The sequence below is a fragment of the Bidens hawaiensis genome, unplaced genomic scaffold, assembly GCF_021521415.1.
Source record: "Bidens hawaiensis isolate Kalapana, Puna unplaced genomic scaffold, B.hawaiensis_p1.1 tig00075181_1, whole genome shotgun sequence".
In the NCBI taxonomy this organism is placed as follows: domain Eukaryota; kingdom Viridiplantae; phylum Streptophyta; class Magnoliopsida; order Asterales; family Asteraceae; genus Bidens; species Bidens hawaiensis.
In genome coordinates this window covers 1-26,318 of record NW_027503047.1, presented here as the reverse complement: position 1 = coordinate 26,318, position 26,318 = coordinate 1, and the positions used below count along the sequence as shown (strand labels likewise).

Here is a 26,318-nt window from a genome sequence, read left to right as displayed (position 1 = left end):
AAATCCCCTGATTTGGCGATTGGGACACTAACCAGAGTGATCCCGCCTGAAATCGGATACTTCAAAAAACTCACTACCATTTACCAGTGAAGTTTCTCCGACGAGATTTCGACGGAAATCGAAAACATGTCATCTTTAATTTATCTTAATTTCTCCGTCAACTAGGGATGAATAAATTCGGCACCGGTACCGGTACCGAAATATGTACCGTTTTGGTACCGTCGGTACCGAATTGGTACCAAAGTTTTGAGTTTTGGTATCAGTACTGGTATTTCCTGATTTTTTTACCTTCAATACCGGTACCGACCTGGTACAGAACTGAATATATCGGTACCGGTATAAAACATTTGCGATTTTTGGGACCGGGATTTCAGGGCCGGGACCGGTCGGTACCGGTACGGTACCGATCTCATCCCTACCGAAAACTAATTTCGGGTGAGATCCCATAGCAAATCGGTGATCTGAAGAGCTATAAACTATTAAATCTTATATGTAATCAGCTCACCGGTTCCATTCCGAGTACTATTGGAGAGTTACCGGAATTGGAAATACTTGATTTATGGAAGAATTCATTGAACGGTTCGTTACCTGCTAATCTCGGAATGAACTCGTCGTTATAATGGCTGGATGTTTCATGAAACTCATTATTCGACGAGACTCCGGCGGGAGTTTTGAGATTCCAACAACCTCACGAAACTCATCCTGTATAAGAACTCATTTTCAGGTTGTTTCCCTATTGGGCTTTCAACTTGTTCTTCGCTAGTGTTGGTTTTGAAGTCGTGTATTAGCAGGGGATATGAAGATGTGAGTAAATATCTTTCTCAAATTCGGACTCGATTTCACTCAGTTTCTCTTCTTCTTGATTTGCAGGATGTTGATGGTGGTGTGTTGATTTGTATAATTGATTTATTACTATTAGGCGTTACTACAGGGGTCATACCTTCGAAAAATCCACCACATGGTTGAAACATGCGTTTTAGGTTTTATCACAAGGACCAAAACTGCAATTAAGTAAAATGTATACGTATAAGAGTGATGTAGAAATCGCTAGTCAAGTAATGGGTAGGGACTAACGATTAATTGGATTCAAAATTTCCAATCTTGATCGAATTTGATCAAATAGACGCCGAGCAGGGATTTTACAACCATGCACACGAGGAAATAATCGGGTCAATATTGATATCTTTAGCATGGTTATTTTCACATTATTTAATGTGTCATGATGATCACTTTTGCTTGTTTTTCATTTCAGTGTATGAGTGGATTTCGCGAGAAATGGCCTAAATTATTTATAAAGTGTGTGTCTATATTTCAAATTATTAAGATATACATGATTTCATCGTGTAAGAAAAATTGAGGGGTGAACATTTTTTCTTTAAAAGCTTATTTTTTCTAAATTTAGTGAGTTGATGCTTAATAAATTTATGGAATAACACTTGGTGTATGCTAATAACAAATAAAGAGTGAAGTTAAAAGAACCCCCTCCCTCGCCCCCTTTCCATTTACTTGTCATACACTCTCCTTTGAACTTTGACTTCCTTCAACAATTTTATTTAACATATTACTATATATTCTAACATTTTTTAGATTTTATAGTCTCTTTTTAAAAGTTTTGTTTTTTATTATTTTTATTTCTATAATTTTTATTTTTATCTTTTTTGTTTCTTTCTCTCTTTATTTATTGTTCTTGATCATGATAATATTTATTATTATCATTGTCAATGCGTTATATATTTATAAACAATATATAAATATGTGTATATGTGAAAGAGTGATATTAATATTGATGTTATTAAAAATATAAAAAAATATTAACAGTATTTACAATGATAATAATAAAAATAATTAATAATAACAAAATAGTTTTTTTTTTATAATATATTGAGTGGAGACTATTAAGTGAAACAAAATGTTATATGGACTAATATGTATGCAAATAATGTCAATGGAAAATTATAATTGATTTGATAAGATCAAGGGGGTTTACATTTGGTAAAATCATATGAAGCGGGGTATGTTTAGCAACACCCTAAATAAGCAAATATGTAAATAGTTTAGGGCTCGAGATACGCAGCCGATTTGTAGAGGTTCGGATGTATGTTAACAAACTCAGTCTACGTCGTCTCCTCAACTCTCCAATCGAGAGTTTATTCCAATAAAAACGTCTCTCTAATGCGGTTGAGAACACCAATACGCTAATGTCTCTCTAATTCAAAGATCGTAATCACCTTATACAAGCATTTCCCTATTCCAATGTAGTGATAGCTTTCTTCAACAAATCATATCAAGATAGTGGTCCACCTCACTATGCCAAGATAATGAGATTCCCATCTCAATATCAAACTATGTCATATTATTTTCCTCACAACTAAACTACACAATATATCAAGATAGTGTTTCCTCGCTACTTAGATTCACACTATATCAAGATGGTATTACCTATCTCAACTCCCAAGTACAAACAAAAATCACTAACAAAGATAGTGAATATATAATACGATAGTTGTTGATTATATAAACTTTAAGTTCACACTCTTCTTCATTTTTGGGTCTTCGTAATTTTCACACTTGAATTTTCTTGATCTTTGATATTTAATCTTCTCAAATGATATGATAATATGAAAGGAATAAGTCAAATATCCATTTGACATGTATTTGAAAGTGTTTCTACGAAAGGGGTTAAGTTAGAAGTTGAATAACACATCTGATTATAAGCCAAAACACAAAACAACAAAAATTGCAACAAATGATAGCCACGGTCGACCTATAGTCCATCAACCATGGACGACCAATCCAAAATATCTTTCTTTTTCTTTGTGTGTGTGTGTGCGTGTGTTTTTAAGCGTTGTGTGATTTATCGTCTTCTTTTGTAACCTTATTTTGCAAAAAATTAAGCCTTGTTTACAGGTTATCAAGTGTATTTGACCATTTCATCTCATACAAGAGTTTTCATTAAAACGAGTATGCTTACTTCCGCCGGAGAAGGGGGGATATTGCAACTTGTATAATATACAATATTTTAGTGCTTGTTGCCACCCCTAACAAGGGAATAAGGTCCTAATGAGTGGGTGCTAAATATCCGCACATCATAAAGATAACTCACCCAAACATTGCTGACTCGTAAAGAACATGACATGATTATAAGTAACCCTATACACAACATAATGTTAGGTCACAAATACGAATGCTTCCAACAAAATCTAAAATCTAGCAAACATAGCAACATTCAGTTAAAAGCATACGCACCAACAGAGCATTAATTGACATAATTATGTATAAAGTTCAAATGTGTAAACCTATAGATATATAACCATTCATGAGAGTGAACACGATTAGAGATGTATGAAGTTCAAATGCGTCAGCCTATACGGGATATATGGCATGCATTTCACTCATAGTTGTCTTAGACTAAACGAAAATGAGGAGTGTTTCACGGGTTATCCAAATGAGCCATCTTCCCCTTACCTTCCCACAATATATATGTAATTTTCTTAACCAAAAAAATCTTCTCACATGCGCGAAACTAAGCTCTGGATCTACTTTTAGTGCTATATTAAGATATAAAAGTATTCATGGCCAACCTTTCTTCATAAATATCAACGAGAGCATAATATTACAAAATCTTTATCTTGCACTCTTGGTTTATGGTATAGCATCGACTAATCCTATGTAAATCGTTGTGCATATACAATCTCTAGCAAGAGAGAATTAATCTTGTTACATATGTAGTTAAAAAAAATCTTGTTACATATGCATTAGATGATTAATCTTCTATTTATCTTCATAGTTTATTTGATAGAAGTTAAAAGACTCTAATGTATAGAAAAACGAGATCGGTCCTTATATTTATACTTTTAATAAAAGATTGCCATCTTTTGCTAATGTGTCGCTTTTACATTAATCCTTACAAATTATTTAATTGTTAATTCAAAATTATTTAATTGTTAATTCAATTATGTAAATATGGTAATTCATTAATTTAACTATACTATTAAAAGAATACATATTGTACATATGACATTCAATTAGGCCCTACACATATACTATTAAAAGAATACCTAATGTGTCGCTTCCACATTCAAAGAATTCCATTTCATTATCTATTTTCATTTAATTATAATTTGTTCCATTTTTATTTTTTACAATTTTGAACCAGAGTGATAAAATGAAAAATATATTGTTGGCGAGAATCAAACTTACTACCTTGATTTTAAAATGTTTGTGGCTTAACCAGCTCAACTAGGATGAATTGATGTTGACATTCTATTTTCCTTAATAGGTACACAATCTTCCATTTTGATTTCTTTAAAATACAAAATACATATATTCTTACTAATCTATATATTTTAGGAAAAAAAAATATGTTATGTGTTATTAATGTTTTTGAATGATTAACAATATCATTTTATTTAGAAAAAAAATTAAAGGATCCTTAATTCAATTGAATTCTCTATGTCTATCGCATTTCCATATTTCATTCGATTTAACCAATGTCGGGATTTTTATTATGAATAATATTTTGTTTTGTTTATTTTTTTTGTGTTCGGTTGATTTTTGGGGATTTTTAGGGATACATTTATAAGTCGGTTATTTTAGTACATATTGCTTCTATTATGTATATTTGTTATCAGTTTAATCAATGATAGATTATGTTAATCGATTGTAATTCGATTTTAGGGATTTATTTTTAGTTCAGGCCCTCAAGTGTTGTTAAAATGCTCTTATAATAACTCATTTTAATGTTCTTGCTGCATATATTCAATGATTTATGATTTATTCGAATTAAGATTTTAACTTGAAATTCAATTTATATTTATTTTCTCTTATTTTTTTTTCACATCATGATAACATTGTTTAGTCCATTAGTGTGCACCATTTATTTTGAATTAAGATTTTAACTTGAATGTTAATTTATATTTGTTTTTCTCTAATTTTTCTCACGTCATGATAACATTGTTTAGTCCATTCAAAAGGCACCATTTATTTTGATTTAAAAATTAAAATGTTTGAATTATACCAATTTCATAGAATTGATTATATGTTATGAGTTTTTTTTAACGTCATGTTCTGTAATGACGTATTAATAAGTTTTAATATTTGATTATTTATATTATTATATATTACATAATAGATATTGGAGATATCACCATAACAATTTATTCACTTTGCACCTTGTAACGTAGTGTATATTTGTTAAACTTATTATATGTTAGATTAACATCAACGGTATCAAATAGTATAGTATAAAACCAATATGATACCAACATTAAATTTTTACTTAGTTTGTATTTATATGTTGTTTTCTTTTAATAAAATCAACAACGTTAGAGTTATAATTTTAACTTCAAACAATGCAATTACCTATTAATTAATGTTCATTATGCAATTCACATATGCATATTTAACATTTTCTATATTTTTCATCCGTGTGTTACAGATGACACTAACATAGTACTATCTACTTGTCAATCTTTTAATAGTGCATATTTTTATTTCTTTACTATTAATAACGTACCATTAATTATAATTTTAGTAATTATAAATAAAATTAATTCATCACTGTTTAAACTAATTATTCAATTATTTAAATATGGTAATTCATTAATACTATCTATTTGTCAATCTTTAAATATTGATTTTTTAATTTCTTACTATTAATAACGTACGATTAGTTATAAGGGTTGTGTTATTTTACAGAAAGGGACAAAATGAGAAGAATTTTTGTAGTCACAAAAGAAATCCTTAAAAAATAATTAAAAAAATAATAACTCAAAATTTAATAAAAAAAACAAAAAAAGTAAAAAACACAAAAAATGTTTCCACCGTCTTCCTCGATCTAAAAAAAGGACACCATGTTGAAAAAACATATCATTGTGTATTTTATTTATTATCATGTCTTGTTTTTATTTTCGTCATTAATTGTGTATTTTTTTTCTATGGAATTGTGTCTTTTTTTTCTTGATATCGTGTTATACTATTTAACATTGTGTTATATTTTTTTCGGCATCGTGTTATATTTTGCGAACTTTGTTTTTTTATATATCATTTTGTTGTTTTGTTTATTTTCATCATTGTGCCTTTTTCTATGCATTGTGTTTTTTCGTCGTTTTTTTGGAACAGTGATAACGGGGGAAACATTTTAATTTTTCAAAATTTTTCATTTTTATTTATATTTTAAGTTATGATTTTTTTGATAGGTTTTTTTTTGCCACAAATTCTTTTAACACTTATTATTTTTGTCTCACATTGCATATTAATTTTCCCATAATTATAATATTAATAATTATAAATTAATAAATTCATTATTTCTTAAATTAACTAATTTTTGTTATTTATATTAAAAATAAATTATTTAAAATCAAGAAGTTAATTTTACTAAATTTTATATCTTACGCACCAAATAGTTTTACATTATTATTTTTAACTTTAGTATACACATATTTTTTATATAAGACACAATATACATGAATTTTGAAAACCTTTAATTTCCACATTTTTGTTCAATGCATATGCATGAAACTTTATAATATGCTTTTTTATAATATTTGGAATTAAGTATTAAAATTGATGTTTATGTTTAGTGAGAAAATCATAAATTGAAGAAATTGTTGGGAATACCAAAAGGGTAAAACTGGCTCCACCTCTTCGAATATACAGTCTCTAAATGTCTTGTGTTATTTTTATGTTTATTATTTTAATTAAAAAAATTTTTATATGTTATGTTTTTTTTGTTTATATGTTTCGTATTTTTAAAAAACCAATGTAATCTCAAAGGAATACAACAACATATAATATCAATTAACTATGTAATTGTTTATATTTAAATTGTTGTAAATGTACGGTGACTTTGTATTAACGGTGTATGATAAGTATATTGTTAAATTTGTATTGTAATTATTTATTAAATTTTTTTTTTATTAATTACCCATATAGTATATGAGTCTTAAGCTAGCGTGTGTGCGTGCACATTGATTACAAGAAATCAATTGTCCTTCACTATAAAAGAATAAATAATAAAGATTGATTCATAAACGTTGATCTAGAAGAACTGGTGTTATAATCCAACTGAGCTTGAAGTATTGTTGATAGCAAAGGACTATTGAAGAATTGATGCTAAATAATAAAGGTCTTGAAAAAACAAGTGATAAGTAGTTGTTATGTGATCTTCTCTAGTTTAGTTTGCTTTGTATTTTATCAGTAATTTTTGTTTAAGTTAGTTTATCAGTTGTTTGCAACGATTTCTATTAGATGTTGCTTTCAACTTTTAGCTCATTAGCACTTTCATTTTGTATAAATGATTAAGAGAGTCTCTTGATCATCAATACTTTTCATTGTAATTTCACATGCATCTAAGAAGTACCATATAGTACAATAAGAGAAAATGAGCTAAGGATGGGGCAAAGTAATCTATACCTGTAATCAATGTTGCAAAAGTCGCTAGGCGGTCCCTAGGCGACCGACCCCTTTGGAGGGAGTACTCTGAGTACTCGGGGAGTACTCGGAGAGTACCCAGACATGATAAATATAAAGGAAATTAATTTTTGGGTAATATATATATTTCAAATATCATTAGTTTACTAATATTTATAACAAATAAATGAATATCAATATAAATAAGAGAAATACATTTTTAAAAACTAAATTATTCTAAAAAAGGTTAATCATTAATAAAAAATTGATATTCGTTCTTTAATATTATAGAAATACGAATTATGTTGTATTTTTAAGTCAAGATAGACCCAACTTAACCGACTAGATGTGATTCTGGCTAATGTTGACCACATTTGACCAATTTTTAGTAACTAGGCGGATTTAAAGAAACTCCCCTCGACACCATACCTTGTAACGAGTACTCGAAGAGTACTCGGCCTTGTAGACATACTTTTACAACATTGCCTGTAATAGCGTATCCTGAATTATACCATAGTTACCAAATATTTAAGTTTATACATATATGACTACAATAGATTGGAGGTTGATATGCTAGCCAAATGATAACATATATGGTAAGAGTTCATACTTCCTAAACTGCAAGCCTCCGTATTACATTACATGGAATCCGTAATTACGATACTCTGTTCAGTTTGGTTTATATTTTAAGGGATTCGGTTTCGATTTTAAGTAATCAAAAGCCGTTACTAGATTATATAGTAGGCATATAGGATAGTGAAAAGTTAAAATACAAAGGGAGACAAAAATGAGAAGTGTGAGAAATACTTGTAGTCATGAAAAAAACCCCTTTAAAATCATAACTCAAAATATAAATAAAAAACTAAAATGTTTTCCCCGTAATTCCTGTTCCAAAAAAAAAAAACGAAAAGACACGATGACGAAAATTAACAAAAGACACAATTATAAGTAAAAAATGATACAATAGATCTCAAAATATTACACAATGTCGAACAAAATATAACACAATGTTAAGTAATATAACACAATATCAATAAAACGTGAATTGTATTTTAATAGTCTCAACTTAATGCAGTTGACACGCTCTGCTTGCGGTGCGCGCAAAAGTGAAATTGCATTAATTTTAACATTATTTTACTAATCTCGTGAAAATAACGTTAAAAGTGGCGGAAGGTTAATCAGACATCATGTGGGGACGCTGATAGCCGAAAGACAAGGGTACATGCACCAATCAGCGCGAAGTCCTGATGATTGAGTGATATGTGCCTTATGTCCAAGGCTTGATGCAAAACTTCTATCGAGCCGGGGGTCTTACTTGAAGCAGCCTCCCTATCCCTCTGGGGTAGAGGTACGGCTGTCTACATTTTACTATCCTCAGACCCTACCATAATTTTGCTATTGGTGGGATATACTGTGTACGATGATGATGTTGATGATGACCTTAATGCAGTTGACCATTAATAATTTCAACTTAGAAAATAGCTGTCATCGGTCTCAACTTTTACACCGTTTGTTTTCATTGGACCCCCGCCGTTAAGTTTTTTTCAAATTTCAAATTCATGTTTTAAGGCTTTTGTTTGGAATGAGGGCACGAGTCGATTAATGTAAAACTTACATCAAAATGGTGATCCAAACGATTAAAGGATGCTTCGATTACGGTGTGTAAACTTTTAATTAATAAAAATAAAGCTGTTTAGAGCACCGTTTCGAGGTAAGTTTTACATCAATCGATTTGTATCTTCATTCCGATCGAAAGCCCTAAAACATCAATTTGAAATTTGAAAAAACTTAACCCCGTTAAGTTTTTATTAACCTAGGTCCAATGAAAACAAATTGTGTAAAAGTTGGGACCAATGACAACTATCTTTTAAGTTGAAATTATTATCGGCCAACTGCATTAAGTTGAGATTCTTAAAATCCAATTCGCCATAAAAAAGACACAATGTTAAAGACAAAAAACACAATTAATGGCGAAAATAAAAAAAAACAATAATTTTTTCTTCAACATTGTGTTTTTTAGAACGAGGAAGACGGTGAAAACACTTTTGTGTTTTTGTTTTTTTCGTTTTTTTATTAATTTTTAGTTATAATTTTCATTATCTTTATTATTTTTAAAAAGTTCTTTTCTAATACAAATATTTCTCATCATTTTCATTTTTGGTAAACTTGGGATAATTCTTTAATTGCACATATTTAAATTTAAATTTAAATAACTAAGATAATAATTAATGAATATCCCCATGAATATTGCTTAGCCGTTTGAAAGAAGGTTTTAGGGTTTATTCCCCTCTAAAACCTCCATTGCAGTCATCTTCTAGATCAAACTCACATGGATATCACATTCCTTTTATGTAAAAATCATTAATGCATAGATACACAGAGATTGCATATATTTTCCTTAATTACATTTACTTTTTTATCATTAAGGTGTACATATTAAATACATACATACCTCTTAATCTTTCTCACTAATCCATTTAGGGTTTCATCATTTTTTGTTCTTGCCGCCGATTATTCTTCTAAAGTCACCAGCAAAGTTACTTGATTGTCAACTTTTTGCACAGGTTAGATTTTATTTTTTTACATCATTTTTTATGGGTTTTTAATTTTACCCCAAGTTATGATCCATGTAGTCTTGAATTTTAATCTTTTTGATTCATTTGCCTATGAAGGATCTTTGATCATCATCTCATTATCAGTTTAAGGTTTTTTTGGTAAAAACATTTCAGGGTATTTGATTTTAGGCCCAAATTTATAATTTTGAAAATTTTGTAAAAGTTTTGCATTCACAAAACTCTGAAAAAGATGATTTGATGAAATCATATTTGATATAAAAATATAAAAATATAAAAATGAAATCTTGAGTTTTTAAACTTTCTTGATTATTATGTACTCTGTTTCTTGATTATTGTACTGTTAATGTCTTGTTTTTTATTTATTTATTTTTTGTATGCATGCAGCAACTGTACTGATTCTAATTACAGTTCTTAGAAAATAATAAGTTAATCCCTATAATTTGTATGATTTGAGTTGAAAAGGTTTAATTTTTAGCAATTTATACCATGTAATTAACTTACATTGTGTGTGTTGTACTGTTTTTGATGTCTTTAACTGAATTTTGACCCAAAGTTTTGTAATTATTAACCAGATTCAGATTCTTTGACAATGATTCAACAAAATGAATCAAACTCCAAGTTTGAAGTCAACATGAACCCTGCAAAGTCAACATCTTTCCGCCCCGGTGGTCAAAGATCCACCTTCTCAAACCTCCCTGTGAATAGAGGAACCACTCACATATTCTACAAGACTAGAATATGCCAGAAGTTTCTAGAAGGAAACTGTCGTAATGGTGACGGCTGCACATTCGCTCATGGCCCTAATGATCTGCGTGAACCGCCGCCAAATTGGCAAGAACTTGTGAAAGATAATAATAATAACAATAATAATGGTAATAATAATAATAGAGGTGGGAACTGGAATGATGATCAGAAAATAATTCACCGAATGCGGATTTGTAGAAAGTTTGTTAACGGGGAAGAATGCCCGTATGGAGAAAAGTGTAATTTTCTCCATGAAAGTCCTGCGAAGTTCAAGGTTGAAGCAGGAATGGATAATGGAAGAGCAAGAGAGAGTTCTGTGATCAACATTCAAACTGCTGTTGACTATGGTAAAAGTAAAACCGAGGGCGGTCAAGATGCTTTTACCACTGTCAAGACTGATCAAGATGGCTCGCGAGTGAAGACGAATTTTTGGAAAACTCAAATTTGTGGCAAATGGGAAACTACTGGCCATTGCATATTTGCAGATAAATGTCACTTTGCTCATGGGCTTGCAGGTATAAATTCATTCAATTTGTGATATATGTGATAATAAAATGAAAAGTACTCTTGTGAAATATCATATACACCCTTGAAAACTAGTTAAAATGTCATATTTACCTATTTGACTATTTCAATTTTAAGTCTGATTTGGGTATATGATATTTTGCAAGATTATAAGTGTATGTATGTATGTGTGTGTATATATATATATATATATGAAATCTACTTTAGTTATATTAGCTTAAACGAACGGTACATATTAACTTGTTAATAAAGTCGAGCGTATATTTTCTTGGTTTAATGAAACAGATAAATCTCACAATTTAAGAAAATATCGTTGACAGGCAGAAGCGAAAATTTCAAGTTAAAAATGGGTAAATATGATATTTTTGAGTTGAAGAGAAATAAGGGTAAAGCTGCCATCTATTGACTTGTTTTAATGAAATGGATAACTATGATATCCCAACTAGTTTTTAATGGTATATTATATATATGATATATTTTAGTTTGAGTTTGGTATATATGATAGATATTTCACAAGTTTGTAAGAGTAGTAATGACAAATTCTGCAGTATTGCAGGAGTGTTTTTGTAGTTAATAAAGATGGGAACTTGATAGTTAACTTTCACTATATTTTCGGGTCCACATAAGTGTTTTCTTGTATATAAAGCTAGGAGCTTTTGGTCTTTTTTGATATAAAGATGGGAGCTTTTGGTCTTTTTTGATATAAAGATGTGAAAATACAATTATTACTTGATTTTTGAACAATTTTTCTTATTTTTGTTCATGTTAGAACACGCAACACACATGCACTTGTACATATCATGCAATTGCACATTATGATGCATCTTTGTAAGCGTCAATAACACTGTAATTGTTTTTGTCAGAGCTACACAATCCCGCTGGACATGCTAGCGGTTCGGTTGCAGCCCAAATGGTCAACTGTCCCACCACCGAACCATTGGCTACTGGTTCAGCAGCCACTGCGGTTCCTGTTGCACGGAAAGGTATTGGGAAAGGGTTCTTGAAATTAGCAAATAGGAAGCTGAGCGGTATCTATGGAGACTGGATCGGTGATGATGAAGATGATTTGAGTTAACTAGAGTTTAAAAGCCAGTGGAGGTAAAATAAATTGATCTTTTTTGGTATTGGATTTTATATGTTTTTTGGTTCTTATTCCAAATAAAACTCATTTGCATGTTGTTTTCCATTGGTTCTTGAATATTTTAGATAATTTTCTGCATGAATGAGTTGTGTGTGTGTTCTTATTGCTAATTTCACCTTCATCTCTATCACCAAATATCAACCAAATTGAATAAACTGTGTAACCCTAAAATAGGTGGATCGATATCTCAAGGCTTAGAATGAAATTTAATTTTGAAATTTAATTTTGAGCCTTATTTTCGTTAACTGCTAATTAGTTATCAACCATCCTACGATAACTATTTTCAGAAAATATATTAGAACCGTCTTGAGAATTCTTCAAAATATAATTGTTAAAAGGGTTTATGGTTTAATCGCAAATAATCACAAATCAAAATATATTACACGGGTCGTGTGCATTCATTTGACACAAGTCATGTGTGGTCCGAAAAGGAAAAACTTTGATAGTAGGATACATTTGACGTGTCGTCTCAATAACCTATGCGCTGTGTTATGTTGACATGCTTTATGTGCTTTTCACAAGATATATACTATATGCAACAATTAGTCATGCAATTCTCAAATGGGTCATATAAGTAATGTAGAAGGTGAAAAAAACATGGGTTTTATAGTTCTTTGTTTGGAAATTTTGACTTTCCGACTAAAAACTATATACCTTGTTTGATTGTTTATAAATCCAACTAGGAGCAGTTAATCTTGGAAATATATCAAAACAACAACAGATGATGGGCATGACCACGACATGATGAATTACGTCAATAATAATAGAGCGTGTTACAAGAGGTACTTAGGAGCGTGACCGTGTGAACTGAGCTGACCGTAAGTTATTGAAGATTAGTTTGCTAAAAGTTCAAATATAGCAAGAACTTATATGAGTTTGCATTTTTATTAAAGCACTTTAATGACTTGAACTCGAGCTTGAGTAGGCTCGCTAGCTTAAGCGAGTATATTATTATATAAGGAAACATATATTATATAATACTTGATGTTATGTAAAAGGAAACATATATTTTATATATTATGTTATATAAAAAAGTTATAATCATAAATATGTATAGCAAATTAAAATATAGATAAATAAAATAAGAAAATAATAAACAAGCTCAAGTGTTAGAAACATGACTCTGACGAGTAAGTTTAAGCTCTTTTAAGTTAAAAGAGTCAAGTTACAAACACACAAGATAAAGTTACTGATGATAACACAATGGACTTACTAAAGACATGATTACTAGACATTAAGCTTAAGGTAACAATAGTACATCATACTCTAAAATCCATTATTATGTGGAGATTTTTGGCGAGGTGACTTTCTAGCCATACACCGTGGATTAGTACATGACAACAATACGGCTAGTCACATTCTAGAAGCAACATTCGACCAAGACAATGACAACAAACAAATTGTCCATTGTTTTCGACATTTCGTGGTCCTTCACCTGAGTCCATGATGATAGCTAGCGTGCATTCCCACATTAAGTTCCTTGTTATACATGGGTAACGCCTATGTTAGATATTTATACATAATTTAATGCCCATGTGCTTTATGATGATACGGATAAATAGAACATGATTGTGCAACAACGATAAACAAATGGATTAAATTATGTGTAAAGATCATATGCGATGGTCTACCTCGCGTGACAACACTAAGATTGAGAATAGAGAACAATGATACAATTATCAAGATAATGTTACAAAGATGATACAATTAAGACGATATTATATATGGTAATTCCTTAAAGCATATTGAATAACATGATAGACACGACTTTAAGGGATTAAACGCTATGCCGAACTTGCTACTCTTGACGTGGCTATGATAAAATATTTATGAAAGGAATGATGTGCCGAAGCAAACGGTTTCATTGACTCAAATAACTAACACTTGCTAATTTCAAATTTTTACTTGGTCTATGCATATGTTGTGGAGGTTAGAGAAGAAGATTTATTATTTCAACCCCGCAATGTCAAAATACATCAGGTTCATGGCTTAGCAATGCTAGATATTTCCGTTTGTATGTATTTGAGCACATAGATGATGGTTAGATGTTTCCCGTATTTGTTTTAATATATTCGGGCTTTTAAAGAAAATCTAACTGCGGCTTTAAAAATTTAGGTTTATTAGTTGGAGAGTATCGTTAACGGGGAGACAACCTATTTGAAAACTCAATAACAACAAATCGGTATCCTTTCTTCATGGCCGACCATTGGAATTTTTGAAGAAAATTTGACCATTAATTAACTTAATTAATTGGTTCAATGATTGGTCAAGCCCCCAAAGCTTACCATATGACACATGTTTAAGTTTAACGTCATTGCAGAACAGAACTCATGCTTTCTTTGAATAAATAAATAAAAACCATTAACATATTCAATATTATTTATGACTTATACTTGCACATTCACATGAGTTCTATATTTTAACCGTTGGTATTAGCTTATTCATTTTAACTTTTAATAATAAATATGGCACCACAACCAGAACCATTTTGATAACCAATAACTCTTATACCAACTGATATGGATCGGATATCTGAAGTAAAAAATCGATGAATATGGAAGAACAAGAACTAATAAAGTTGTGTTTAATCAAAGAAAATAATCAACTTCAAATTTCAAATCAAAAGTATTTATATAAGTGTTTCAAGTTTCAACAAACTTGGTGATAAAGATAAAAACTAAAAAGATAAAACATCAAAGAAACGATAACTTAAGCAAATAAAACTATATACTTAAAGAACATTTGAATTCAAATTATAGTGACAAGTGTTCACTCCTAACTTCACGCAATCGGATAGGTGAGCGGATCCGATTCTAGATTTGGATTGAGTTGTGATCTCGGTCATAAGTATCTGCACCAATTACCCTCATAAAAATGGCAAGCGTTGAAATCCTGCAATGTGCATATTAGGTAATTTAGTTAATATGATATAAATTATATATCGGTATATCAAACAATTTATGCACCCCTCTTATCTTATCAACTTCTATTTTGTGTATCGACATATAGATCCGTTTTGAGAAATCTTCAAAATAAATTGAATATCGTTGTTAAAAGGGTTTACTAATACGGGTTTAACGGTTTAAAGGTTTAATCGCAACTAATCACAATGAAAATGTTGGATTAATTTCTATTCCGGGTCACAAGTCGGTGAACCGGGCCTAAGAGGTTTTAACAAGTCGGTTAAAGTCTAAGGGGTATTATGAAACATTCCATATGCTTGGTAGCCAAGTTCACCTTGTTGGCCAAGTTGACCTTGTTGCCCAAGTTCACCTTGGTGGCCAAGTTGAGTGGTGACCACATATTATGCTTGGTGACCAAGTTGGGTTACTAGTATAAATAGATGTACAAAGTTAGTGCTAGATACAACACAACAACAACACAACAAACACAACAATCACTACCAAAGATATTGTAATCATTTTTTTGAGTTATATTTTCTGGTTAAAATATAAGTCGGTTATTTATAAGTTGTGCGTTAATTATCGTTTATCATTCTTGAATTGGTATCAGATCTCGGTTCAAGAACGCGATAATTAACGGCCAACAAAGAAGGTGTCTCGATCGAACAAGTTGGTTTGATTTCCTGAAGAAGTTGTTGTCGTGGTTGATTGAACAAGTTGGTTTGATCTCCCAAAGAAGTTGTTGTCATTGTCGATAGCATAGTTCGTTCAGTTGTTACTTTATTCAAACAAGTTGGGTTTGAGTAGCCATGGGTGACACGACTCCACCGCCACCGCCAAAGAAAAGTGAACGGGCCATCTTCCGTTCAATGTCCAATGTTAACTACAACGAACTATACCGTGTGGGCTATGAGGATGAAAGTAGTCCTAAGAGTTCACAATGTTTGGGACACCATCAACTCGGGTGTCCCCAATGAAGACAAAAATGACATGGCTATGGCCTTGTTGTTTCAATCCATACCCGAAACCTTGATCATGCAAATTGGAGATCAAGAAACTGCTAAAGCCATGTGGGATTTGATTAAAACCCGACACTTAGCTGCCGAACGGGTTAGAGAAGCACGTCTCCAAACCTTGTCAATGGAATTTGACAATATGAAGATGAACGAGTCAGATTCCATAGATAACTTTGTGAGCAAGTTATCGAGCATTGCCTCGAAATCAGCGGCTCTCGGCGAAGTTATAGATGAAGCAAGGTTGGTAAAGAAGTTTCTCAAAAGTCTCCCAAGATCGAAGTATATTCAAATGGTTGCTTCGCTTGAGCAAATGTTGGATCTCAATAAAACGGGATTTGAAGATGTTGTAGGCCGACTCCGAGCCTATGAGGAGCGAATCCGAGAAGAAGAAATTCAAGGGGGTGACCAAGGTAAACTTTTATTCGGTAAATGATTCATCAAGTCATAGAAGTTTTGAATCTAATGGGGGACGAGGACGAGGAGGTCGAGGTCGCGGTCGAGGCCGTTTCAATGGCCAATACCGAACCCCTAGTACCGAACAAGGGTCATCAAGTCGGGGAAAAGTAAGGGTGAAGAAATATCGGTCAAAGATTTTATGTTACCGATGTGACCAGTGTGGTCACTTTGCATCTGGTTGCCCGAACCGAGTTCAAAAGGGTCAAGAAGCAAACAAAACTGAAGCCCGTGAAATTTTTGATGATGCGGCGTATATGCATCAAGTTGTGTTCTTAAATGAACAAAACCTAATACCAAAGAAATACGAGACCAAGCGGGTCGAAGATGATGTATGGTATTTGGATAATGGGGCAAGTAATCATATGACGGGAAACCGGTCGTATTTTTTAGAGTTATACGAGAACATAACCGGGAGGGTTAAGTTCGGAGATGGGTCATTTGTTCAAATCAAGGGAAAAGGCTCAATTCTTTTCCAAGGAAAATCGGGTGACCAAGACTTGCTAACCGAGATTTATTATATTCCGGAGTTAAGAAATAATATAATAAGTCTCGGTCAAGCAACGGAGTCCGGATGTGAAATTCGGATGAAACACGATCTTCTGATCATGTACGATGAGAACGGGAGGTTACTCATGAAGGTCAAGAGATCCGAAAACCGACTCTATAAAATATGAATGAAAATTGGAGCTCCCGTGTGTTTGCAATCAAAGATTTGGGTGCATGGCGCATGCTAAAGTTGATAGTGTACATCTAAAGAAACTTGATGATAGTTCAAGACAACTCGTTTATCTCGGGTCGGAGACGGGTTCAAAAGCATACCGTCTCTTCGATCCGAACACCCGGAAAATTGTTGTTAGTCGGGACGTTGTGTTTAACGAAAACAAAGGGTGGAATTGGGTAAAGAAAGTCGAGAAGAATGACTATGAGCCGGGTATGTTTTCTATTGTTGGGGGGGGGGGGGTGCGGTTGACAATGGATCTGGTCAAATCAAACCCACTATTGAAGAAACGTCTAGAAGCAACCCGGGTAGCCCAAGCTCTGAACCTACATCATCGGTTCAACCCGAGTCCAACGACTCAGCCGAACCAAGTCATATAGGGCCTAATTCCTCAACCCGCTCTCAAGTTCAGTCGACGAGTAATGGGTCACAGGTCCATTCGGGTGAAAATGAGGCCCAAACAGGTCTATGACGTTCAACCCGAGTCTCAGTTTTACCAAGAAGATTACAAGAAGATTATGTGTTACATATTGACTCTGACTATGAGCAATTGCTTCTTACAGCAAGTGGTGAACCGAGTAGCTATTTTGAGGCTAAGTCGAACCAAGAATGGGTTCGTGCTATGAATACCGAGATCGATTCGATAAACAAGAATGAAACATGGAGGTTAGTCGAACTTCCAAAGGGTGCAATATGTATCGGGTTGAAGTGGGTGTTCAAAATCAAACGAAATGCGGATGGAACGATAAATAAGTACAAAGCTCGGTTGGTTGCAAAGGGTTACGTGCAACAACCCGGGATTGACTTTGATGATGTTTTCGCTCCGGTAGCCCGAATCGAGACCGTTCGGCTACTAATCGCATTTGCTGCATCTAACGGGTGGGAAATCCACCATCTTGATGTAAAAACGGCATTTTTATGTGGTGAATTGAAAGAAGTTGTGTTCGTTTCACAACCCGAAAGATACGAGAAAAAAAGCGAGGAGGCAAAAGTTTACAAGTTGTCAAAGGCCTTGTACGGGTTAAGGCAAGCTCCCCGAGCTTGGAACACAAAGCTCGATAACATCCTACGAGACATGAAATTTCAAAAATGTTCCAAGGAACAATCGGTTTACCGAAAGATGGATGGGAAACATTTTTTGATCGTAGCCGTGTATGTGGATGATTTATTTGTGACAGGTAAAGCTCGAGTATAATTTTCGATTTCAAAAAGGGTATGGCGACCAAGTTTGAGATGTCGGATCTCGGGAAATTGACCTACTATCTCGGAATCGAAGTAGTCCAACAAGAGGACGGGATAGTAATTACACAAGAAGGATACGCCAAAAGGATTCTAAAGGAGACGGGTATACAAAACTTTAATCCGTCTCAAGTCCCGATGGATCATGGTGTGAAATACTCAAAAGCCGAGAATGAAGTCGAACTCGATGCAACCGAGTATCGAAAGGTAGTGGGTTGCTTACGGTATTTATTACACACTCGTCCGGATATGGCATACTCTGTGGGTATTGTTAGTAGATATATGCAAAGCCCACGAGAATCTCATGGTATGGCAATACGACACCTATTGAGATATTTGAAGAAAACGACGAGTTACAGGATCAAGTACGGGAAGAACGGGTCTAAACGACTTGTAGGTTATAGTGATAGTAGTCACAATATAGATGAGGATGATAGTAGAAGTACCACTGGCCACGTGTTTTATTACGGGCAATCTTCAATTACATGGTGCTCACAAAAGCAAGCGACAGTTGCACTCTCATCGTGTGAAGCCGAGTACATGGCGGCTTCAACAACTGCATGTCAAGCTGTATGGCTCCGAGAGTTGTTGAGCGAGTTGACTGGAGAAGCATTGCAGAAAGTTGTGTTGAAAGTTGATAACTCGTCCGCAATAGCCCTTGTGAAAAATCCGGTTTTTCACAACCGAACAAAGCATATAAAGTCTCGCTTTCATTTTATCCGAGATTGCTACAACGACGGCGAGGTAGATGTTGAGCACATTAGCGGGAAAGAGCAACGGGCTGATATCCTCACTAAAGCACTCGCAAGAATCAAGTTCACGGAGATGCGCGAGTTACTTGGAGTTAAAGACCTTACTAATCCGAATCAGAAATTAGGGGGAGTGAATGTTGGATTAATTTCTATTCCGGGTCACAAGTCGGTGAACCGGGCCTAAGAGGTTTTAACAAGTCGGTTAAAGTCTAAGGGGTATTATGAAACATTCCATATGCTTGGTGGCCAAGTTCACCTTGTTGGCCAAGTTGACCTTGTTGCCCAAGTTCACCTTGGTGGCCAAGTTGAGTGGTGACCACATATTATGCTTGGTGACCAAGTTGGGTTACTAGTATAAATAGATGTACAAAGTTAGTGTTATATACAACACAACAACAACACAACAAACACAACAATCACCACCAAAGATATTGTAATCATTTTTTTTGAGTTATATTTTCTGGTTATAATATAAGTCGGTTATTTATAAGTTGTGCGTTAATCATCGTTTATCATTCTTGAGAAAATATATTACACGGGTCGTGTGCGCGCATTCAGTTAACACCAGTCATGTGTGGTCCGAAAAGGGAAACTTTGATAGTAGGATACATTTGACATGTGGTCTCAATAACCTATGTGTTGTGTTATGTTGACATGCTTTACGCGTTTTCACAAGATATGCATATTATATACAACTCATGCAATTCTCAAATGGGTCATATAAGTCACGTAGAAGGTAAAAAAAAGCATGGGTTTTATAGTTCTTTATTTGGAAATTTTGACTTTCCGACTAAAAACTACATACCTTGTTTGATTGTTTATGAATCCAACTAGGTTCACGTAGACACACATTTTAATGCATATATATGCTTATGAGTTATGACGTATGATGGAAATACATCAAAACAACAATAGACGATGGACATGACCACGACATGAATTACGCCAATACAAAAAGAATGTCTTACAAGATATACTTAAGATTGTGACTGTGTTACAAACTTACAAGATAAGCTTAAGTAATAATTTAAAAACTTACAAGATAAGCTTAAAGTAGCAATTGCACATCATACTCTAAACACCATTATTATGTGAAGGTTTTTGGTGTGGTGATTTTTGAGCCATACACCGTGGATTAGTACATGACAACAATACGGCTAGTCGGCTAGTCACATTCTAGAAGCGTTATTCGACCAAGACAATGACAACAAATAAACAAATTGTTCACTGTTTTCGACTTTTCATTGTCCTTCACCCGAGTCAATGATGATAGCTAGCGTGCATTCTCACATTAAATTCCTTGTTATACATGAGTAACATCTGTGTTAGATATTTATACATGATTTAATGTCACATGCTTTATGATGACACGACAAATATAACATGATTATACAATAAAGATAACCAAATGAGTTGAATTATGTGTAAAGAATACGAGAACAATGATACAAGATACTTGATGTTAGAAAGATGATACGATTAAGGCGATACTAAAAAACAAAAATATGGTAATTCCTCAATGCATAATGAATAACATGATAGACACGACTTTGGCTTAAACACTATGCCGAACTTGCTACTTTGGTGTGGCTATGATAGAATATTTATGAAAGGAATGATATGCTGAAGCAAATGATTTTATTGACTCAAATAACTAACACTTGCTTATATCCAATTCCTACTTGTTCTATGCATATGTTGTGAAGGTTAGAGAAGAAGATTTATGATTTAAATCCCACAGTGTCAAAATATATTATATGGCTTAGCAACATCAGATGTTTCCGTTTCTATTCATTTGGGCTCAATTCATAGCTGATGGTTAGATGTTTCCCGTTTTTGTTTTAATATATTCGATCTTTCAAATAAAATTTAACCACAATTTTAATAATTTAGGTTGGTTAGTTGGAGAGTATCGTTAATAGGAGACAAACCATTTGTAAATGGAATGACAACAAATTTGGTATCCTTTCTTCAAGGCCGACTATTCCATTGGAATTTCGAAGAAAATTTGACCATTAATTATGTTAATTAATTGTTTTAAACTTTTAATGATTGGTCAAGCCCCCAAAGCTTACCACATGACACATTTTTTAGTTTAACGCCATTGCAGGGCAGATCTCATGCTTTCTTTGAATAAATAAATAAAAAACAATTAACAAATTCAATATTATTTATGACTTATACAATACTTCTACATTCACATGAATTCTATATTTTAACCGTTTTGACCGTTGGTATTAACTTATTTATTTTAATATTTAATAATAAAACATAGCACAACAACCAAAGTCATTTTGATAATCAATTAACTCTAATACCAACTTATATAGGTCCAATATGAGAAGTAGAGATCGATGAACATGGAAGAACAAGAACAAACAACAATTGTGTTTAATCAAAGAAAATAATCAACTTCTACTTTCAAATCAAAAGTATCTATATGAGTGTTTCAACAAATTTAGTGATAAAGATAAAAACTGAAAAGATAAAACACAAGAAACGTTAAATAAAACGATATAATTAAGAACGTTTGAATTTAAATTCTAGTGGCAAGTCTTCGCTCCTAACTTCACGCAACCAGATATGTGAGCGGATCTGTTTCTAGATCTAAATCGAGTTCGTAAGCTGAGTTGTAAGTATGTGTACCAATTCCCACATCAAAATGGCAAGCGTTCGAATCATACAAAGTGCATATACGTAATTTAGCTAATATGATATAAATTAGACATCGATATATCAAAATAATCTACAGTTATACACCCCTCTTATCATATCAATCATTTTATTTTGGGTATCGACATATAGATATTCTACACGAGTGTTTAATCAAGATACTTCCTTTTATAGGACCGCTTAACCGATGACGACCGAGCGTATGTATATACCCAGAAATAATAATAAAATAAATTAATAGAGATTAGATTAGTAAGCATAACATAACTATTTATTTGAGAATTACGTTGTCCTTCCCCAAATATAAGGGCATCTCCAATGTTATAAAGAGGTTTGATACATAAACCATTTATCTTTCTCATACTCACCCACTGACCCCACACAAACCCACATTCTCTCCCCCTTCTCCTCTCTTTTTCTTCAAAGAACTGTATCGGAATTTCAATACAATTCCTTCAATCTCTCCTACACTTGACACGTCTCTCCTTCACCTAAATCTTCTCTTTCCTTCAAACAGGACAAGCTATGCTCTAACATGAATTACTATTCAATTCAATGACATGTGCCTGCCCCACACATTCAAGCATTGACACCTATGCCAAAATCCAATCAACGCTCCAAATTAGCCTCTGCAGATGGGCCCCACTCTTCAAACTTTTAAACAGAGTGTTGAATATCTTGGCATTCCTCCTTTGACTTCTTCTCCCTGCTACACAACGAACTTTCAACCGACCTCCATCTTTTATTAAATAAATAAAAAAATTTACACATAATAATATTAATAAAAATAAAATCCATTAAGTGCCACAATTACATTACAATTTACAATTACATAATATGAAAATGACCTCAAGAGTTAGGACAATCTTGTAATTTCAACACCACCCCACCCCACCCCACCCCACTGGATTTCATCTTTCCACCATTACATATACCCTCACAAACTCATTTTTAGAGAGAGAAATCTAAAGCTAGAGAGAGATGGAGGCTTTACCAAGGTCAGAGATATCATTTAGAAGATCAGGCTCTTCTGGGCTTGTCTGGGATGATAAACTGCTTTCAGGAGAGCTTAAACCAACAAAGCCAAAGGATGAAAATGACAAGGACAAAACTCATGAGCCACAGAGATCAGAACCAAGACCTTACAAATCTGTTGAAGTTGAAGCCACTGTTGACCCTCCATCTCCTAAGGTCTCTGGCTGTTGTGCCATGTTTGGAAAGCCTGTTAAATCCAACAAAAACACACCCAACAAACACAAATCTAAACCCACCCATAAATCTTGAATCTTGGAAATCTTGAATATTCATGTGGGTGAGTTTGATTCTATCTTGTTCTTTGTTGGGTGTTTGTGGATCAGTCTTTGTTTTCCTTTTTTTATACTTTTGGGTTTAGTTTCATGGGATACATCTCTATATCTATATATGCATACAAAGATATTATTGGAGCATGGGAAACTCTAGTTTTGTGTTCTTGGGATGGTGTCTTATGTAGGATTATAGTTTCTTGTGTTCTTTCTTGTTGTAATTGTTTGTGTATACAATTCTTTCTTCTCTCCATATTATGAGTGTGTCTTGTATAGAGAAGCCCCAAATTTATGTTCATGCATTGAGGGTTGTATTTTGGAATGGATCACAATCACAAGGATTGGTATTATGAGTTGTGTTGAAAGAATTTGTGGATGAATCATCAAGATCTTTATTTTTGGCTTTGGTTATTCACACATCCTTTGACTTATTCAAACATCCTTGAAACACATACGATCGTATGAGTCCTATACGATCGTATAGGACTTCAGCTTTTGTCAGATTCTCGCAGGCTTTGTCTGCTATCCAGAAACATTCCATACGATAGTATGGATACTATACGATCGTATGACTTGTTTTTTAATTTTTTTTTGTAACAATTTGCAACTTTTTAAAGAAGTTTTATATATTTGTTACAAACATATATATTAAATTTTCAAATTCAGTATGGCATATCGACATAAAGTTTTATAATGTATAACTAGTTATTTATCCTGTTCGTTCGGCGCGAGACACGTATATTTAGAGGAAAAATATGTAGCATAAACCCAATTTTCTAGATGAATACTATACCAATTCATACACAACATTCTTGGTGTAACTTTCTTGATATGATAAATAAATAGAATAACAAGATACAAATATGCAAAAGAAAATATCAAATAACATCATAACTAAACTTCAAACATCCCTAATACATTAAAAAGAAATATCCCAAAAAAATAATAAAACTCTTATCCATGTATTTCACGTTTGGTTTTAACATGCACGGTTAAGTCATTCAATTTTTGTTTATTTTTTTGTTTCCATATGATCGTATGGGAGTCATACGATACAGTCAAACTTCGTACACTACGTCTGCATGTGTACTTTTTTTGTTTTTTTATTCCATTAGGTCCTATACGATCGTATAAAGGGTGTGTAAGTTTCTAAAAGGGATGTATGAATAACATGACCCTTATTTTTTCATACTTTACTTTGTGGGTGTGTCAAAACTCAAAAGGTTTGATGTGCAAAGAATCCCAAAGTACGATCTTGAATGTTTCCAATAAGTACCTTGATGCATTAAAGGATTGTACTTTGATGCATTATGGAGTTGTACCATCAATGAAATCAGTGGCAATTATAAGATAGGCATCTTCTTGTTCTTGGTGTATTTTCTTGACAAAAACCAATCATGGTACAGCTTTTTGGGCACAAGGTACTGTTTTTTGTTGCATAATGTTGTAATTTTGATAAAAGACAATAGAGGTTTCAAAAGAGATGGCTCCTTTGGAAATTTAATTATTATTTAAATGTCAATTGCATGTGATGTGATGGTGGCGTGGTTAATTTATATTTTTCTTAAGTATTTATATCATGCCACAATTATATGGGTGTTGATTGCACCATCCTCATATGGCTATGATGGCATCCACATATGCCCATTCCTTTATTTTATTAATTAAATTCTTTTACTCAATTCGGCCAGTAGACACCTCTAGTTGGTGATAGACTATTACAAATAAAAAATGTAATTGCTTTATTAATATCTTAGATGTTTAAATGTACAGCTGACGTGAATTACAACACGTGTCGTCCAATCAGTAAATGATAAGTTTTTTTTGGGTATAATAATGTTGTAGTTTTTTTTGCCATGTCACTATTTTTTATTATTAAATTAAACAATACAAAAACCAGTAAGTTATTAAAATTTATTAAATTAATTAAATAAAAAAATAAATTATAATCAAAATAGAAAACACACAAAAAATAAAAAGAATATATATATATATAGACATACGAATCTATTTGTTATCTTCGTCTTCGTCCTCTTTGTCTTCATCTTCGTCTTCGTTCTCCTCGTCTTCGTCCCCATCCTCCTTCTCGTCTTCGTCCTCGTCTTCGACTTTAACAGGACGATTATCCAAACGTGTTGAACTAAATCCGCCTTAAGTTGGTTATGTATCTCACTTGATGTGAGCTCGTGAATGTTTTGCGTTCGTTGCTCTTCGGTTGGTTCAGGGAATTGTTCTGGAACGATCCCTGGTATGTAGTGTTGGCATATTGCTCTGCCCTTGTCTTCTAAAATCATATTATGCAATATGATATACGTATACATGGCATCGCTCAATTTTGCCATTGACCATACACGACATGAGTTTTTCACATAATGCCAACGTTTTTTTAGAACCCCGAAACACCTCTCGATATCCTTTCGCGCGGACTCTTGCTTCTTCTTAAAGTATTCTCTTTTTTCTTCGATCGGGTCTTGAAACATTTTGACGATGATCGAGTACTCCGGATATATCTCATCTCCCAAATAGTATCTGTGACGATAGCAGATACCGTTGGCATAAAACGGTAAGACCGGTATGCTACGGCTGATGTAATACTCTGACACGGGCGACGCGTTGAGAAAATTTATTTCGTTGTTGGACCCGACAGAGCCAAAGTAGGCCGACCAAATCCAAAGGAAGTGTGAACAAATGGCTTGAAGACTAACCATTGGTACTTCATAGTCACCACAAGTGCATTGACCTCGCTATGCGGTTGGACAGTTGGCTCACTCCCAATACATGCAATCTATACTCCCAATCATGCCGGGAAAAGAATGTTTGCTTTCGTGCACATCGTATATGCGAGTTAGGTCGTTTGAAGT

General features: G+C 33.1%; 2 protein-coding genes and 1 long non-coding RNA gene across 3 annotated transcripts; 2 read left to right on the top strand and 1 right to left on the bottom strand.

Annotated features, from left to right (window-relative positions):
* The first annotated feature begins 9,713 nt into the window (after window positions 1-9,713).
* On the top strand, window positions 9,714-12,422 carry LOC143606531 (zinc finger CCCH domain-containing protein 39-like). Its single transcript, XM_077082277.1, has 3 exons — window positions 9,714-9,974; window positions 10,559-11,245; window positions 12,119-12,422. Exons 2-3 carry the CDS (start codon window positions 10,576-10,578, stop codon window positions 12,328-12,330), a joined length of 882 nt encoding a protein of 293 aa, XP_076938392.1. The 5' UTR covers window positions 9,714-9,974; window positions 10,559-10,575; the 3' UTR covers window positions 12,331-12,422.
* A 10,712-nt stretch (window positions 12,423-23,134) lies between these two features.
* Window positions 23,135-23,437, top strand: LOC143606529 (uncharacterized protein At1g15400-like). The gene has a single exon (XM_077082276.1). It carries the CDS (start codon window positions 23,135-23,137, stop codon window positions 23,435-23,437), a length of 303 nt encoding a protein of 100 aa, XP_076938391.1.
* A 25-nt stretch (window positions 23,438-23,462) lies between these two features.
* LOC143606530 (uncharacterized) lies at window positions 23,463-24,824 on the bottom strand. Its single transcript, XR_013148760.1, has 2 exons — window positions 24,634-24,824; window positions 23,463-23,847 (listed from the first exon to the last, which is right to left on the bottom strand). It is a non-coding gene; the product is annotated as an uncharacterized LOC143606530 (long non-coding RNA).
* Window positions 24,825-26,318: the final 1,494 nt, after the last annotated feature.

Excerpts from the sequence above, each read along its gene's own strand:
- LOC143606529 (XM_077082276.1), top strand. The coding sequence starts at position 23,135 with ATGGAGGCTTTACCAAGGTCAGAGATATCATTTAGAAGATCAGGCTCT.
- LOC143606531 (XM_077082277.1), top strand. The coding sequence starts at position 10,576 with ATGATTCAACAAAATGAATCAAACTCCAAGTTTGAAGTCAACATGAAC. Across the intron at positions 11,246-12,118 it reads CTTTGCTCATGGGCTTGCAG|AGCTACACAATCCCGCTGGA; the intron begins GTATAAATTCAT and ends TGTTTTTGTCAG.